This window comes from Rhineura floridana, chromosome 9 (assembly GCF_030035675.1).
Source record: "Rhineura floridana isolate rRhiFlo1 chromosome 9, rRhiFlo1.hap2, whole genome shotgun sequence".
NCBI classification, from domain to species: Eukaryota; Metazoa; Chordata; class Lepidosauria; order Squamata; family Rhineuridae; genus Rhineura; species Rhineura floridana.
The window spans coordinates 60,838,510-60,854,185 of record NC_084488.1 but is presented as its reverse complement, the minus strand read 5'-3'; the positions used below and the strand labels follow the sequence as shown (position 1 = coordinate 60,854,185).

General features: G+C 42.4%; 1 protein-coding gene across 1 annotated transcript; it reads right to left on the bottom strand.

Annotated features, from left to right (window-relative positions):
- Positions 1-209: 209 nt before the first annotated feature.
- FGA (fibrinogen alpha chain) lies at positions 210-10,672 on the bottom strand. Its single transcript, XM_061584511.1, has 6 exons — positions 10,566-10,672; positions 5,776-5,904; positions 4,556-4,739; positions 2,985-3,130; positions 1,473-2,490; positions 210-1,072 (listed from the first exon to the last, which is right to left on the bottom strand). Exons 1-6 carry the CDS (start codon positions 10,614-10,616, stop codon positions 363-365), a joined length of 2,238 nt encoding a protein of 745 aa, XP_061440495.1. The 5' UTR covers positions 10,617-10,672; the 3' UTR covers positions 210-362.
- Between the last annotated feature and the right edge of the window lie 5,004 nt (positions 10,673-15,676).

Below are 15,676 nucleotides of genomic sequence, written 5' to 3'. Positions count from 1 at the left end.
ACAGCACTCAGAAATTCTAATGATTAAGTGGTCTATAAATATCTCAAATAAATAAAATAATACCTTTGGTCTCAGTGTGTACCATGTGTTGCTTAATATGGCTGTTATAGAACTGTGAAGATACAAATGTTTTAACTGTGGGAGACATTCCCCATTTAAAACACTGATTTGTGCTATTGGTTGTCAATAAGTTAACCACACCAGAAACATCTTTTAGAATGAACCTGTTTATTCTATTTAATAGGCAGTTGCATTCAGTTGCTTTGGGTAAAAAAACAAAAGACAAAAAGACAAAACACGCACAAAACACATAATTTTGAGGTATATATAAAGTTTTGGAAGTTTTGTTGTTCCCTTGATATCTAGACTGTCTCTAAGGGCCGGATTTTCAATCTAACAACTTTGAGGGAGTAATCAGAGGGCTTGAAGGGCACCCAGACCACCCCATTTTCAATCTCATAGGGAATGTTGTTCCTTGGGTCATACTGACCTCCTGAGTAGTAAATCCCATTGAGATTAGCAGCTTGGCAATTATTATACCACCAACCACCTCCATACATTACAGCACAGTTCTCCTCCCATTGGTCATAGTCTCTGTCAAAAGTACTAAATTTCATGTTAGTGTGAGCTGTGTATTCACTGCCATCTTCCTCTGAGCCCATGATAAGAGCATCCCCTGCTGTCCCCTCATAATCAGAGACAGTGAGCCTGTAGCCTTCTGCTTCAGAGGCTACGTGTATATTATATTCTGCATAACCTTCACTGCCCTCCCAATCCTCTACTTCGACTCGAAGGACAGTGTCCCTCTGGGTCAGTATATGGAGATTTTCATTGCCCAACCAGAGCTCTCCTTTCCCTTTGCCATCCACGCTGCCGAAACCTTTCTTGTAGTCTTCCCAGGTCCGGTTAAAATTCAATGACCCATCCAATCTCTGTTGGACCAGAAGCCATCCTCCCAAAGTGGTCTCTTGGTCGCAATAAACTGAAAAAACCTTAGCGGATCCTGCTGGCTTGATTCTGAAAATGCCACTTTGGGCACCAGAAGTGTGTTTTTGGTGGATATCCTCACAGTCTAAAAAAACAAAGTTGATCTGGTTGACAGAAGTTTTCAGTTAAGCTTGTTTACAAGGTCACAGGAATCCAAACAGTAATCATGCAGAAGTCAATTGGCTACACTTAATCTTGGGCTACAGTGGAAAGAAACCTTGTACCTTCCCCCACCCGGAACTGATTACTTACATGCACATTTTAATTACCTATATGACATGCTGTATGCAACTGCCTTGTTATCCAATTACTCATGGTGAGAAGCCATGTCCCCCACCTTTCCTAAATGGCGACAAACAGACACTTTGCTTTTATTGTTTAAACAATGATATGGATTGCAATCATGGTTTAGCCTGTGTGTCAGTTTGGCTGCAAACTTCACTTCTGCTCCCTCAATAATTATTTTCCATGAAGTGGATGGATACCTGTCCCGGTGTAGCTTTCCCCCCGCTTCTCTCCGCCTGCGTTCAAGCTGCGTGCCTGAAAATCAGGATTATCCTCTCCACTGTCGTCATGTTGCATCTCAAACGATGGGATTTTCACTGACTTGGTTTCAAAAGTGGATCCCCCTTTGTTGAAGCCACTAGAACTACTGCTGCTGGACACAACTGTCCTGGAATGGGACGAAGTCCCACTTGTTTTAGAGGAGGGGTGGTCAAATGCTGAGAAGTCATCTGTTTCTCCCTCCCCTAGCTCAGAGAAAATGTCAGGTCCTTCAAAAGTCTCTGAATGCCTGATGGTCCCTGTGCTATGGCGTCTGCTACCAGAAGATGAGGTGAAAAACTCTCTTGCATCCAGAGGAACAGAAGGAAAATCAGGTGAACCACTTCCTCTACTACCAGAGGTCACTTTGACATGGTAGCTGCCTCCTGCTTCTTTGACTAAATCTTTCAAATGGACACAGTCTGAACCATCCGGAGATTTAAACTCTTCAACAACCTCTTCTCTGGGACCATCAGCAGTAATTATCACTTTTCTGGTGACTGTTTTGATGCATGCATGGGTGACATGAGTCATGGAAGGACTGACTATTTTTATACTACTAGGGGAACCCCCTCCATAACTAGGAGTGACTATCTTGCTAGTGTGCGGTTGTCCAGCTGCCTCTGTTCTCGACACAACATGCTTGCTGTCCACCAGTGAGCCTCTGGACTCTGCCCCTGAATCTTCCAATACAATTTCAATCAGCTTTATATGATTAAGTATGTTTGCTTCTTGTTCTGACAGAGGAGCAGTTTTGTAATGGGTAGGAACAGTTGATTCCTTCAGTGGTCTTATTTTCAGGACCCTCAAGGGAGTCGCTTCATATGCCGGTTGTAAGTTGATGGAATTGGCTTGCATGAGCTGCTTCTGTAAGTTGTCATAGCTCTCTGTGTCCATGTTGTAGTTGTAAACGCGAGCACAGGACCCTTTGCAAGAACGTACTTTAATATCAATATCCACCTAGACAGAGATGGATAGGGGAAAATATATTGGGGGGAGAGAGAGAGAGAAGTATGTCAGTCAGGCAGATGTTTGTTATGGTCAACTGATCACTAACACAAAATATAGTGTATAAAATGCAAAACCGCAACCTCTATGTAAGTGTTATGTTTTGATTCCTAAATCTCCCAAAGGAGCATTATTGGGCTATTCTGTTGCAAAGGAGGAATGCCACGGCTGTTGCTAATGGAAGTTCCATCACTGCTCGAAGTGGTGGCAAAGATTTTGTTGTAAAATCCAGAAGCAAAACCCTCTGCTGCCTCATCTATAGTGGTAAGGCATTGCTCCCTAAACATTATTAGAATTTGTCCAATTCCCAAAAAGTTGAGAAAAATGCTTATTGTACCTTCACAGAAGATATACGCCCCTGGTGGGTGGGTGGTATTCAGTCCAGCACAAGAAAGGGTCTGTCTTAAATCAGCTTTGGAAATGAATTAAAAAATGGCACAGCCTACCTCTAAACGCTTCAACTCTCCAACTTGATTACGGATGGTGTTCTGCAGCACTTTAATCCTGTTTACTTGGTCAGCAACTCTCTGTTTCAGCGTCACAAGTCTCCTTCTCAGATCATCAGATATTTGTCCATAGCTATTGTCAAGCTCTGAAGCATAATAAGCCATTGTTATCATTAGTCTTTCCCCATAACAGCTATTCAACTGTATGAATTGACTTACAATACTAATTCAGCATTGAAAAGTATCAGTGTGTACAGCATTAGGCAGGAGGAAATTAGCAACAGATGCTCATTTTAGGGCCAAACCTTTTCTTTACAAAAAGCAGCTGTCATTCCAGATTGGGACCACAGCATCTGTAGCTAAGCAGAGTTTACCCTTCGCCCCCCTGTGCTGTTTTCCCCTTGAAAACCACTCCAGAAGACCTTCTCCCCCATCCCATCATGGTCCCAATCTGAAGCAAGGTCATGTGACTGCTATTTGTAAAGAATCCAAGCATGCCATTAGCGTAACGTCAAGTTCTTGACTGGATCAAAGTGGCCTTAGCAACACACAAACACATGCATCCAAGTCTGCATGATGTATGCATCCCTGTTATTTGGTCTTCCAACCCGCAGTTCTTATTGGAACTCACAAAATTCACCTCTGCATCAAGTCATGCAGAAGTTTCTGTTGGAAGAATGTGCTTAGAATCCTTACTGCACACATGGACATTTCCCTTGTGGCCTTTTGGATGCTAGCCTTTGCCTTCCTTCCTCTTAAAAAGGATATGTGTTCCATTCATTTGTTATTGAGGAATGTTGGAAGAAAGTAATAATGAACCATGATGACTTCTGCTCAGTACCTGCTTGGAACTAGGCCACAAATCTTCAGAAATATTATTTGGACCCCAGCACAGTAGTAGAGCTGCATGCTTCACATACAAAAGGCCACAGCTTCAATGCCTGGCATCTCCAGCTGAGGCTGGGAAGGACTCATGCCTGAAACCCTGGGGAACTGCTGCCTGTCAATATTACTGAGGTAGATGGACCAATAGTCTGTCTTGGTATGAAATAATTTCCCTATGTTCCTATGTTCGTCCTTGAAGAATGAAAAAGAGAGCATTCACTAATGAAGCAGGATCTCTGATTTAATGTTGGCACAGAATAAATCCTCAGAATTATTTCTTTAAAATGGAAGAAAATGATTTGAAAGTTTATCAGGTGGTCTGCATGTGGAAGGGGGATTTGGATCAAGATCCCATTTGTCAGGATGATTAAACCCAAAGGACTAGCCATGGGTCAAAAAAAAAAGTTAGCCATCTCTGGTTTAAAGCAAAATAATTAATGAAGATGATGTGATAATTGTAAATTGGGAGACTGCTGAATAGGACAAGGGTTTGGGTAAGGGTGGTTGTCTCCAAATTATCTCAGATAGTTACCAAAGCCCTGCTACAACTGAAGTCACGCTGGAGAATCAGGTTGACTGTATTTGAGCCCAGATGATCTGATATGACAGGGGTACAGCAAGCAATTATTTGTATTTGACTGTGGTTAGTAGTCAGATGACAGTACAGTTGTGGGGATGATACTCACCTTGTGCACTGGCCAAATTTCTCTCTAGAAAGGTAGTGATTTCCTCTTTTAGAATGTTTGACTTCTTGTAGCTGTTTTGATTATCTGTGAGCAGTTTCTTAATTTTGTTTATCCTGTCACTAAAATCCTGATCCATTTCATCTATCAGTCCCTGCATTCGGCATCCTGAGGGACATTTAGAGCCCTAAAATAAGAAAACAGCCAAAGAAAAGTATGGATGAAGCATCTGCCATGTTATTTACTCAGCCCTCACATTTTATACTGCTAATAGAGGTTGTATTATTATCACATGACATGTCCCAGTGTTGCTTGTGGTTCCACGTTACTCTCCTTCAGTAGTGGGTGTGTTTATGCATGAAAAATGCTAATTTAATTTGACTTCCTCACAATGATAAAATGCTAATTTTATAGCAACCACTTCCTGTTCCTCCTGAATCTTTCTGGAAGCACCTCTCTCTGATTCTCTCTGTTAGCCATGCTCTGGCCATTCTGACAAATGTTTGATGTATGTGCCTGACTACTGACCCTAGAGCAGCCTTTTTGAGAGCTGAACTACATGTTTGCTCCTGCAGCCATTCTCATCATGGTCCCCTTCTGCTCTTCTGATGCATGCCCAAAATCTAGCATGAAAGACTGCTCAACAGTGCACTCTTATACATGTTTACTCAGTAGTCGCACTATGTTCAAAGGGGCTTAATCCAAGACAAATGATTGTAATCTAAATCTTCCTGAAATCAATAGGGTTTAAGCAGCTTAACAGAGCCTTACATTAAAGGATTTTCATATATATGTAAAATACATAATATCAAAGTGTACCTAATAATCATAATGTGCACATCTGACAAGTAAGATCCATAACTAATACATGTGTGACAGCTAATATATAATTCCTTGAACCTACAGATGTTGGAAATAAGTCTGACTGAATTCAATGGGTTTTATGTACATAGAATTGCAGTGAACTGACTTTATCAGTGGGTTCCCATCAATAATAAATTAGGGCTTTTTAATTAGTAAACAGTACATAGTTTTTCATCGATGTTCACTTTATTGAGAAATTTGAGGAAGCCTTTGCGGCAATTTATGAATTACAGACATGTTGTGGTATTATATCTATGCCATCAATGTCTAATATACCATAACCATGACTTTGTATTGAGATCATGTAGCAAAACATGTCATCAATATGCTTCAGGCTTTTTCACTGTCTGTTGGCTTACCCATTCATCATCAGAACAAACTGGCCAATTCTTTTCATGTATGCACTGAGATGGAGCTTTATGCTCCACTATTCTGGGGCCACGCACTCCTCCTCCGTGCTCTAGAAAGGTGTCTTCATCTTCTGCTGCCTATCATGGAAGGGAGGGAGAGACATCAAAACAGAGGCTGAGCTAGTCTCAAATAATTGTATTTATTTTATTCATTATTACATTTAGATCCTGCCTTGCCTCCAAGGAGCTCAAAGTAGCATACATTGTTCTTCCCTCTCCATATTATTCTCACAACAGCCCTGTGAGATAGGTTTGATTGAGAGTTGGTGAGTTGGCCAAGGTTATCCAGCAACCTTCACATCCAAGTACAGATCTGAACCTAGGTCTCCCAGGTCCTAGTTCAGCACTCTAACTTTACACCACCCTGGCTCTTTAATTATAGTTCCTTAATTTAAGAAACAACCTGCATGCCCCTACTAGATGACCTCTACTGCTTAGAAACATTTACAACTGTTTCACTAGGATATTTTAATTAAATTCAAATTCTGTACTGATGTTCTCAGTCTTAGATATTATTTCATGAATTTTTATTTTTGATATCACATGATTGCTTTCCTGCATTAATAAACATCAGACTGTTTAACTGTGAAATGCACATTTTAGGTTGTGGTGCCATAAAACAGGTACATTTTCTTTCCTTGGAGAAAAGAAAGCCAAAATATAGTACTACTTGTTAATCCCTGGGCTTCATATTGTTTCCCCCTTCCTAATCATGTGAATAAAGTTTTTTTAAATTGTTTAATAAAAGGTCTATATTAATTTGATTTATGCTGCAATCCTATACATGTCTACTCAGAAGTAAGTACAAAGTGGTAGGATTGCAGCCTTGGTTTTTTAACATTATTTAAAGTTTTAATCCCCCCCCAACAGATAACATCAGTTAGCATCCCCAACCCAGCCACACCTCCCTAAAATGTGCCATGAAATTCGTGAAATTCAGTTCACATTTAAAGCCAAATCTATCAAATTTGCACTTTCTGAAACAAGATGAGAACCAAAACATCCTTCAAACTCTGCACTTGTCTGAATTTTGCGCTGCAGTTGTCCAACCACACAATGTTACAAAAATGCATATATTAGGTGAGAACATGCATAAACATGAAAATATTAGCAAAACATACAAAAATGCATTAATTAGAAGAAATTGCTGCAAAAATGCGTGCATTGCTCAAAGCTGCATATGTGTTTATTAGAAGAAATTTCACTAAAACGTTGAAGAAATTTCATGAGGATTTTTTTTAAAAAAAAAGTCAAATTGCTGCAGAAATGTGGACAATTGAATTTAACATTGGAAAAATGAGAAAGGGAGAGAACCGAAATTGACAGATCCTTCAAGAGCCAGTGTGGTGTAGTGGTTAGAATTTTGGACTATGACCTGGGAGACCAGGGTTCAAATCCCCACACAGCCTTGAAGCTCACTGGGTGACAGTGGGCCAGCCACGGCCTCTCAGCCTCAGAGGAAGGCAGTGGTAAACCCCCTCTGAATACTGCTTACCATGAAAACCCTATTCATAGGGTTGCCATAAGTCAGGATCGACTTGAAGGCAGTCCATCCATCTCTTCCCACCCTCAACTATAGCAACCCTTTCATTTCAGTCTAATGGAGGTTATAATTTATAATAAAAAACTGAGATAAAAAGGGAAAGATTCTTTCAATTGATTGTCATAGCTTTTCTGTTTATGAGGAAGCAACACTGAAGGGCCAGAGAATGATGTTGCCAAGGCGGGGGTGCATTTTCCTCCACCCCATCCCCATTCTTCCAAGGAGACTTGCGAGAGGGCCTCCTTGGGGAAAGGGAGAGAGGACATCACGTGGGGGCCTGTAGCCAATTATGGGGATGGAGCTTTGGCTTAAAAGCCAGCTCCGCCCCCATATTCTCCCTCTTGCACTTTTTGCTGCAAAGTTGTGGGAAGTTGTTGGGAAAATAGGTTTGTACTGAGGCATACTGTGGGCAAGACCCTCTAGGGAACTACCTGTGCATTTGGATGAACGCCAGTACAGAAGGGCCCAGTTGTGCAAGTTGGGGCAATACCCAAGGCTTTATTAGCAAGGAGGGAGGAGTTTCCTCCCCATCCATGACTGGGAGCCACAACTTTGGCTGATATACATGCCCAGAGGAAATTAGGGTTGTTTGACTCTGTTTTAGTTCTTAGCCTCTCCTGCCCGTACAGGTTGAATTCTGTTAATCTGGTTAATTGGACTTGTTTGGCTTGCAGGTTCTTCAAAATTGTTATATTTTAATAAATAAAACATCAAACCAAGTTTTTTCTCGCATGTCTTCTTTGGGGGTGTGGTGGCAAACAGAAAAATTCAAAAAGATCGGATTTCCTCCCAAAGTTAAGACTAGGTTAACTCTCTCATTGAAATTTATGGGGTTTAAAGTTTCTTAAACTGGGCTAGAATTGTGTCTGTACAGATATTCTACAAGATTATAGAGTTTCTATAGATTCACACACTGCAATATAACTCTTCTTATGGCCTTCAGAATCCATACCAATTTATCAAACGAACAAAGATCTTGCTTGAAAACCCAATTGGTATCACCAGCATCTGGATCAAGTCATTAAGGCAAATATTGAGGAAGGATTCCACTCTTCCCACCCAACAAAAGTGTTGAATCCAGAGCAGGTTATTTGCACTTAGATCATAATGAATCCCATTGATTTCAGTGGGAACATAGCTAGCTTGCTCTGGATCCAACCCATGGCACTCACAATGCCAAAGTAGCACGTTATAAAGCATGTCTAAAATGTTAAATGTACAGTATTTTGAATAAAATTATATCCCACTTTCCCCCTTCACAAAGGAGTTGCTCAGTTTATTTAAAAAACCAATGATAATCCAGCCATTACAATACAGGTGACCAAACTAAAAACATTGTGTGTTAGAAATTGCAGCACAAGGATTCCTCACAGGTATGCCAGGAAATCTGGCCTTGCTTCTTCAACTGTCCTGTGTACCTCTGATTTTATTTGGTTATAAAGGCACAAGCCTTCAAGACACCATTTCCATTTCTGTCATGAAACTTCTAAATTGTGTAGAGAGGATGGGCTGACTAAAAAGCCCTTTCCCATCATTAGCCATGATAGAACGAACATTATTTTTTCTGATGAAAACTGAGTTAGAAATATTTTTAAGTAAATTTATTAAAAGCCAAACTTGAAAACAAGCCTCTCTGCTGTGGTGCTACACCTGTACAAGATGCAATAACTATAAATATAAAACAGTATAACTATTACTGAGTTGCAGCAATTCAAAACCCTTGTTTATCAAATTAAATATTCAATCTCTTTCTAATCTTATAACAAATTATTTTATTGCGTAGGTGGTATTTAATACAAACAAAGCTGTTGTGAGTGAATCTGTTATGAATTAATCTGCTGGAAATATAACCACTTGTAATGGCATACTCATGTATCAGGTACTTGAGAATAAATATGCAAAATAAGTAATTTTACTAAGTAACTATTGCTACAGCTGAGGTATTGTAAAGGTCCAGCTAAAGGGAAACTTCAGGAATTTACAGCTAGTATGGTCTGAAAACCTCCTCACTTAAAATCAATGGGTTTTGACACCAAGTTCTGTATGTGTAGAAATCCTGGAATCTCTGTTTTGTTTTGTTCAAAACATTAATCCTTGCGTTTCAGTTTTGAGAACTGTCACGTTGTAATGTAATTAATTGTTTCATTGTAACATAATTGTAAACTCAATTTAAAAAACTCAGCAGCATAGATTTTTCAAATGATTTCTGTAGCATATAATTACATTTCATGAAATGCTCAAACACAGCTAGATTTCAAATGAAAAATATGAAGGTGATGCATTCATCCTTGTGTTTGGGAGACATCACACTGTAATGTAAGTAATTCAGTTTTATTTTAATTTATAATGGTAGGCTCAATTTAAAATGTTGTTGCGTACCCTTCCAAATTTCACAGAGTGCTCAAACACTCCTTGTAGGTTTCATATTAAGAATAAAAAATAATGTATATCAAAGAGGCTTGTATTATCAACACAGGTTCATAAAGTACTCATTGGCCCCAGTCCAGCAGGGGAGATGCATGCATAGAAACAGACTAACATGCCCAGATGACAATGCAGACGCATATCTGGATGTGCATCTACATCAAAACACATGTCTGGATCCTATTGAACTGGTGTGATGCAGTCTTTTGAAGTGGATAGGAAAGCTCATCCTTTATTTGGGGCCACTTGTTATGTGCAGCCAGTTACACATGACTTTGAGCTGGGTGATCCATGGGTTTTTTTTTTCATATACAGTAGGGCCCCACTCATATGGTGGGTTACGTTCCAAACCCCTGCTGTAAAGTGAAAACCGCTGTAAAGCGGAACTCATTGAATAGAATGGGCACGATGCCCAAAAACCACCGTAAAAGTGGAACAAGTGCTGTATGAGTGGGGCTTTAGTCTAATTGTGTCTAATTGAGACAGCTGTAAAGCAAAGCATCGCAAAGCGGGGCCCTGCTGTATACTGTACATAGAGAAGTAAATACAGATTACATTCTGCAATCTAACTGCCCCAAGAATCAACCTCTGCAAGTTTGAGCATTTAAAGGGAGAAAAGCCCAAATTTCACCTTAATTTTACCGTTCATGTGATAGCATGAGGTTTCTTTGGGCCGAAGTATATTACTTCCTAAGTGGGCAAGCTACACTACAGAACAAACATCAGTATAATAGGTAAGATAGTAGTAGAATAAGATAAAATTAACTCATACCCAGACGATGCTGAAGCACAGCAATGTACAGAAGACTCTCATCTGAAACATCTTCAGAAAGTTGTGGATGTGACAGAAAGGGATGCCTATCACTTAGGTCTTTTTGGTTGAATTTAAACCTTGAATGTAAGCAACTCCCTTCCCCCCAGATTAATGATTAGTTTCCCTTTTGTTTGCAGAGTCACAGTGTAACATCTGAGTTTGGTGACCCAGGGCCTATTGCACAAACTCTTTAAGTTTGTTTGCTAGAAGTTGGTTTGCACAATGCCAACAAACATGGTAGGCAGACATAGGTAGGTAATCCAACCATATTCCAGGAAAAGATTATCTAAAGTTTGGAATAAGTCATTTATGGACAGACCATGGGGAGAAAAGCTACACAAACACTGTCAAATGTCAATGCTACAGAGCTGGCATTTTTTGCATTACAAGTGTGCCTCTTCTTAGTACATTATAGGTAGTACACATGGTTGTCACTTCACTATGGCTATTTTATATTCCACTACTAATGTTTGGATCTGTCAGGTCACATGGAAACAGCCAGCAATCTGGCTATTCCCCGTCCCCTGGGATGAAGAAATAGATGGTTTTAAATAAAGGGACATAACTTTTTTAAAACAATGAGTTGCCCCAGACATTCATCCTGATTTGCTTCAACTAGGCTTATGCAGAAATTTGATTATATCTGGTCTCTTTTGAGCTTTTCTTCTGATCTGTTTGTGGAGCAGTTATATGACAATGAGTCCTGAATTGTACTGAATTCATCCTGATTTACTTGCAAGGTGTTTCTACATCTTCCCATTAGTCTTTTGTTCATCTCATACTTATCAATGCATTTCAACATCACTTCCCAAACTGCAAAAAGTCTGATTTTTAAATAGGTTTGTTGCACTAGGGCAACAGAGTGTTTTAATCTACTTTAATTGCATAAACCTAAATTTACAGTATGCATTTAAATCCTGCCCACAATGTAGTGACAGTCTGGAGGCACTCCATGTCTGATCTACAACAATTGTGTCTGAGGATAATCTAATCTCCACCCTTCCAAAGCAGATAGGGTGGGTTGCTTGCCTCTGAGGTGACAGGTAAGAGGATTCCTCATTCTGCCACCTACCTCCAGATTCAGAGGTGGCCCCAGCTTGGTTCAGAGCTTTAATCCTCTTTCTGGCTCTCCTTTTATAGTGCTGACAAAGGAGCCTCATTTATCATCAGTCTCCATTGGTTCAGTAACGCCCGCAGCTGTCTTACCAGCCGAAGCTGGTAAAAGGCACTCCTAGCCACAGAGGTCACCTGGGCCTCTAGCGACAAAGATGAATCCAGGAGCACCACCAGACTATGGATCTGCTCTTTCAGAGGGAGTACGACCCCATCCAAAGTAGGCAACTGACCAATTATCCAAACTAGGGAACCACCAACCCACAGTGCCTCCGTCTTGCTAGGATTCAGACTCAGTTTATTGGCCCTCATCCAGCCCACTACCGAGTCCAGGCAGCGGTCCAGGGCTTGCACGGCCTCTCCCAATTCAGATGTTATGGAGAAATAGAGCTGAGTATCGTCAGCATACTGTTGACACTTCACCCCAAAGCTCCTGATGACTGCTCCCAAGGGCTTCATATAGATGTTAAACAGCATGGGGGACAAGATGGTACCCTGCGGCACCCCACAGCACAACTGCCAGGGGGCCAAAAGACAGTCACCCAATGCTATAATCTGAGAGCGACCCTGGAGATAGGATCAGAACTACTGTAAAACAGTGCCTCCAATACCCATCTCACCAAGTTGGCCCAGAAGGATACCATGGTCAATGGTATCAAAAGCCTCTCAGAGATCAAGTAAGAATAACAGGATCACACTCCCCTTGTCCTTTTCCCGATAAAGGTCATCCATCAGGGCAACCAAGGTAAATTCAGTCCCATAACCAGGCCTGAACCCAGACTGGGATGGGTCAAGATAATCTGTTTCATCCAATAGTACTTGCAACTGCTGCACCACAACCCCCAGAGACTAATGGATCTAGATGGTTTCCAAAGGGCTCTGGGAAGTTTTCCGGCTGATAGGGCTGGCACTCCTGTCGAAACCCTGGTTGAACTGTGGAATACAGAAATGACCCGGGTGGTTGACATGATTGCTCCTGAGCGCCCTCTCCTGTGTAGAGCTCGTACGGCTCCATGGTATACCCCAGAGCTGAGAGCGATGAAACAATATAGGAGACGGCTTAAGTGCAGATGGAGGCGAACTCCTAGTGGATGCAATTATACGTTGGTAAGTGCCTATGGTGACCTGTATTTAGGGGCAGTGAGGGCAGCAAAAAAACAATATTTTGCTGCTAATATCAAATCATCAATGTGCCACCCAGCGGAGCTCTTCAGAATTGTTCAGGGGCTATTACACTCTGGCCCCAGGGACATGGTAGAACCATCTGAGGCTCGCTGTAATGAATTTGCTAGGCACTTCCAGGATAAAATTTTTAGCATCCGCCAGGACTTAGACTCCAGTGTTATAGCAGGTGAATCAAGCGAGGTATCCAGAGCACAGCCTTGTCCTCATTTCTTGGATGAGTTTCAGTTAGTACAGCTTGAGGACGTTGACAAGGTGCTTGGACAGGTTCGTGCAACCACTTCTGTGCTGGATCCTTGCCCTTCTTGACTAATAAAAGCTAGCAGGGATGGAACAGCTGGCTGGGCCAGGGAAGTGATTAATGCCTCTCTGCGAGAGGGGGTGGTCCCTGGCTGCCTGAAAGAGGCAGTAGTGAGACCACTCCTGAAGAGACCCTCCCTGGACCCAGAAAATCTTAATAACTATAGGCCAGTAGCAAATGTTCCATTCCTGGGCAAGGTCCTGGAACGAGTGGTTGCAGGCCAGCTCCAGATACTCTTGGATGAGACCGATTAACTGGATCCATTTCAGTCGGGTTTCAGGCCTGGTATTGGCACGGAAACAGTCTTGGTTGCCCTGTATGATTACCTTTGTCGGGAGGGAGACAGGGGGAGTGTGACTCTGTTGATTCTTCTTGATCTCTCAGTGGCTTTTGATACCATTGACCATGGTATCCTTCTGGGGAGACTAGCTGAGTTGGGAGTGGGAGGTACTGCATTGCGGTGGTTCCACTCCTACTTGGCAGGTCGCCTCCAGAAGGTCATGCTTGGGGAACATTACTTGGCACCCTGGACTCTCCAGTATGGGGTTCCACAGGGGTCAGTTCTGTCCCCCATTCTGTTCAACATCTACATGAAACTGTTGGGTGCGATCATCCGGAGCTTTGGAGTGCGTTGCCATCAGAATGCTGATGACACGCAGCTCTATTTCTCCTTTTCATCTTCTTCACGTGAGGGTGTCAATGTGCTGAACCGGTGCCTGGCTGCAACAATGGACTGGATGAGGGCTAATAAACTGAGGCTCAATCCAGACAAGACTGAGATGCTGCTAGTAGGTGGTTCTTCTGACCAGATGGTGGATGTCCAACCTGTCCTGGATGGGGTTGCACTCCCCCTGAAGGAGCAGGTTCGTAGCTTGGAGGTTCTCCTAGAACCATCTCTGTCACTTGAGGCTCAGGTAGCCTCGCTGGCACGGAGTGCCTTCTACCAACTTCGGTTAGTGGCCCAACTACGTCCCTATCTGGACAGGGATAACCTGGCTTCAGTTGTCTATGCTCTGGTAACCTCCAAATCTGATTACTGCAATGTGCTCTACGTGGGGCTGCCTTTGAAGATGGTTTGGGAACTGCAGCTTGTGCAAAATGCAGCGGCCAGATTGGTAACAGGGACCAGACGGTCCGAACATATAAAACCGATTCTGACCCGCTTGCATTGGCTGCCTGTATGTTTCCGAGCTCGATTCAAGGTGCTGGTTTTAACCTATAAAGCCTGACACGGCTTAGGACCACAATATCTGATGGAACGCCTCTCCCGACACGAACCCACCCGTACACTACATTCAAGATCAAAGGCCCTCCTCCGGGTGCCTACTCCAAGGGAAGCTCGGAGGGTGGCAACAAGGGAGAGGGCCTTCTCAGTGGTGGCCCCCAAATTATGGAATTAACTTCCTGACGAGGCGTGCCTGGCTCCAACACTGTTATTTTTTCGGTGCCAGGTCAAGACTTTCCTCTTCTCCCAGGCATTTTAGCATGTGTTTTAAATTGTTTTTATATTGTTTTAAATTTAAAAATTGTGTTTTAAATTGTTTTTAAAATATGTGTTTTAAATTGTATATTTGTTTTAATGTTTTTGATTGCTGTAAACCGTCCAAAGAGCTTTGGCTATGGGGCGGTATACAAGTGTAATGAATAAATAAATAAATAAACCCTCTCAATCACCGTCCCAAAAAGGGGGTATTTGCAACCGGTCGGTAGTTGTCACAAACCAATGGGCCTAGAGTTGGCTTTTTCAGGAGTGGTTGGATCACCGCCTCTTTCAAGGCAGCTGGAACTACTCCCTCCCACATTGATGCATTGACCACACCCTGGATCCACTCGGTCAAACCCCCTGGGCAAGCTTTAATAAGCCAAGAAAGGCAAGGGTCAAGAGGACACGTTGCTGGCCGTATCATCGCAAGCACCTTGTCTATGTCATCAGGCCACATCAACTGAAACCGTTCCCAAGAAGTTGCAGCAGATGTTGCACTGCACACCTCATTGGGGACTACAGTAGATGTAGATGGTGCATCAAGACTGTTACAGAGGCGAGCAACTTTACCCTCAAAGTGGCTTGCAAACAATTCACAGTGGGCCTCCGAAGGGTCTAAAACTCCATTTCCTAGAGTTGGTGTTAACAGACCTCTGACAATACAGAAAAGCTCCACTGGACGACTCCTTAAGGATGTGATGGAGGCAGAGAAGTGGGCTTTCTTCGCCGCCCTCACCACCACACAGTAGGCACAGTTATAATGTTTTACTCGTGGCCGATCAACCTCACAGCACATCTTTCACCACTTGTGCTCTAGCCATCGTCCAGCCTGTTTCATTGCCTTAGCTCACTGATGTACCAAGCTGCAAACCAGGCTCCACAATGCCAGAGAGGGCACTTGGGGGCAACTGTGCTGAGAGCCCAACACACGTCACTGTTCCACAGCGTGACAAGGGCTTCAACAGGGTCACCTGCTCTATCTACTGGAAA

Bases quoted from the DNA above. Each gene is read 5' to 3' on its own strand.
- FGA (XM_061584511.1), bottom strand. From the start codon at position 10,616: ATGTTTCAGATGAGAGTCTTCTGTACATTGCTGTGCTTCAGCATCGTC. The intron at 3,131-4,555 runs GTGAGTATCATC...ATTATGCTTCAG, and splicing joins AAATTTGGCCAGTGCACAAG to AGCTTGACAATAGCTATGGA. The intron at 2,491-2,984 runs GTAGGCTGTGCC...ATCTCTGTCTAG, and splicing joins GAGAGTTGAAGCGTTTAGAG to GTGGATATTGATATTAAAGT.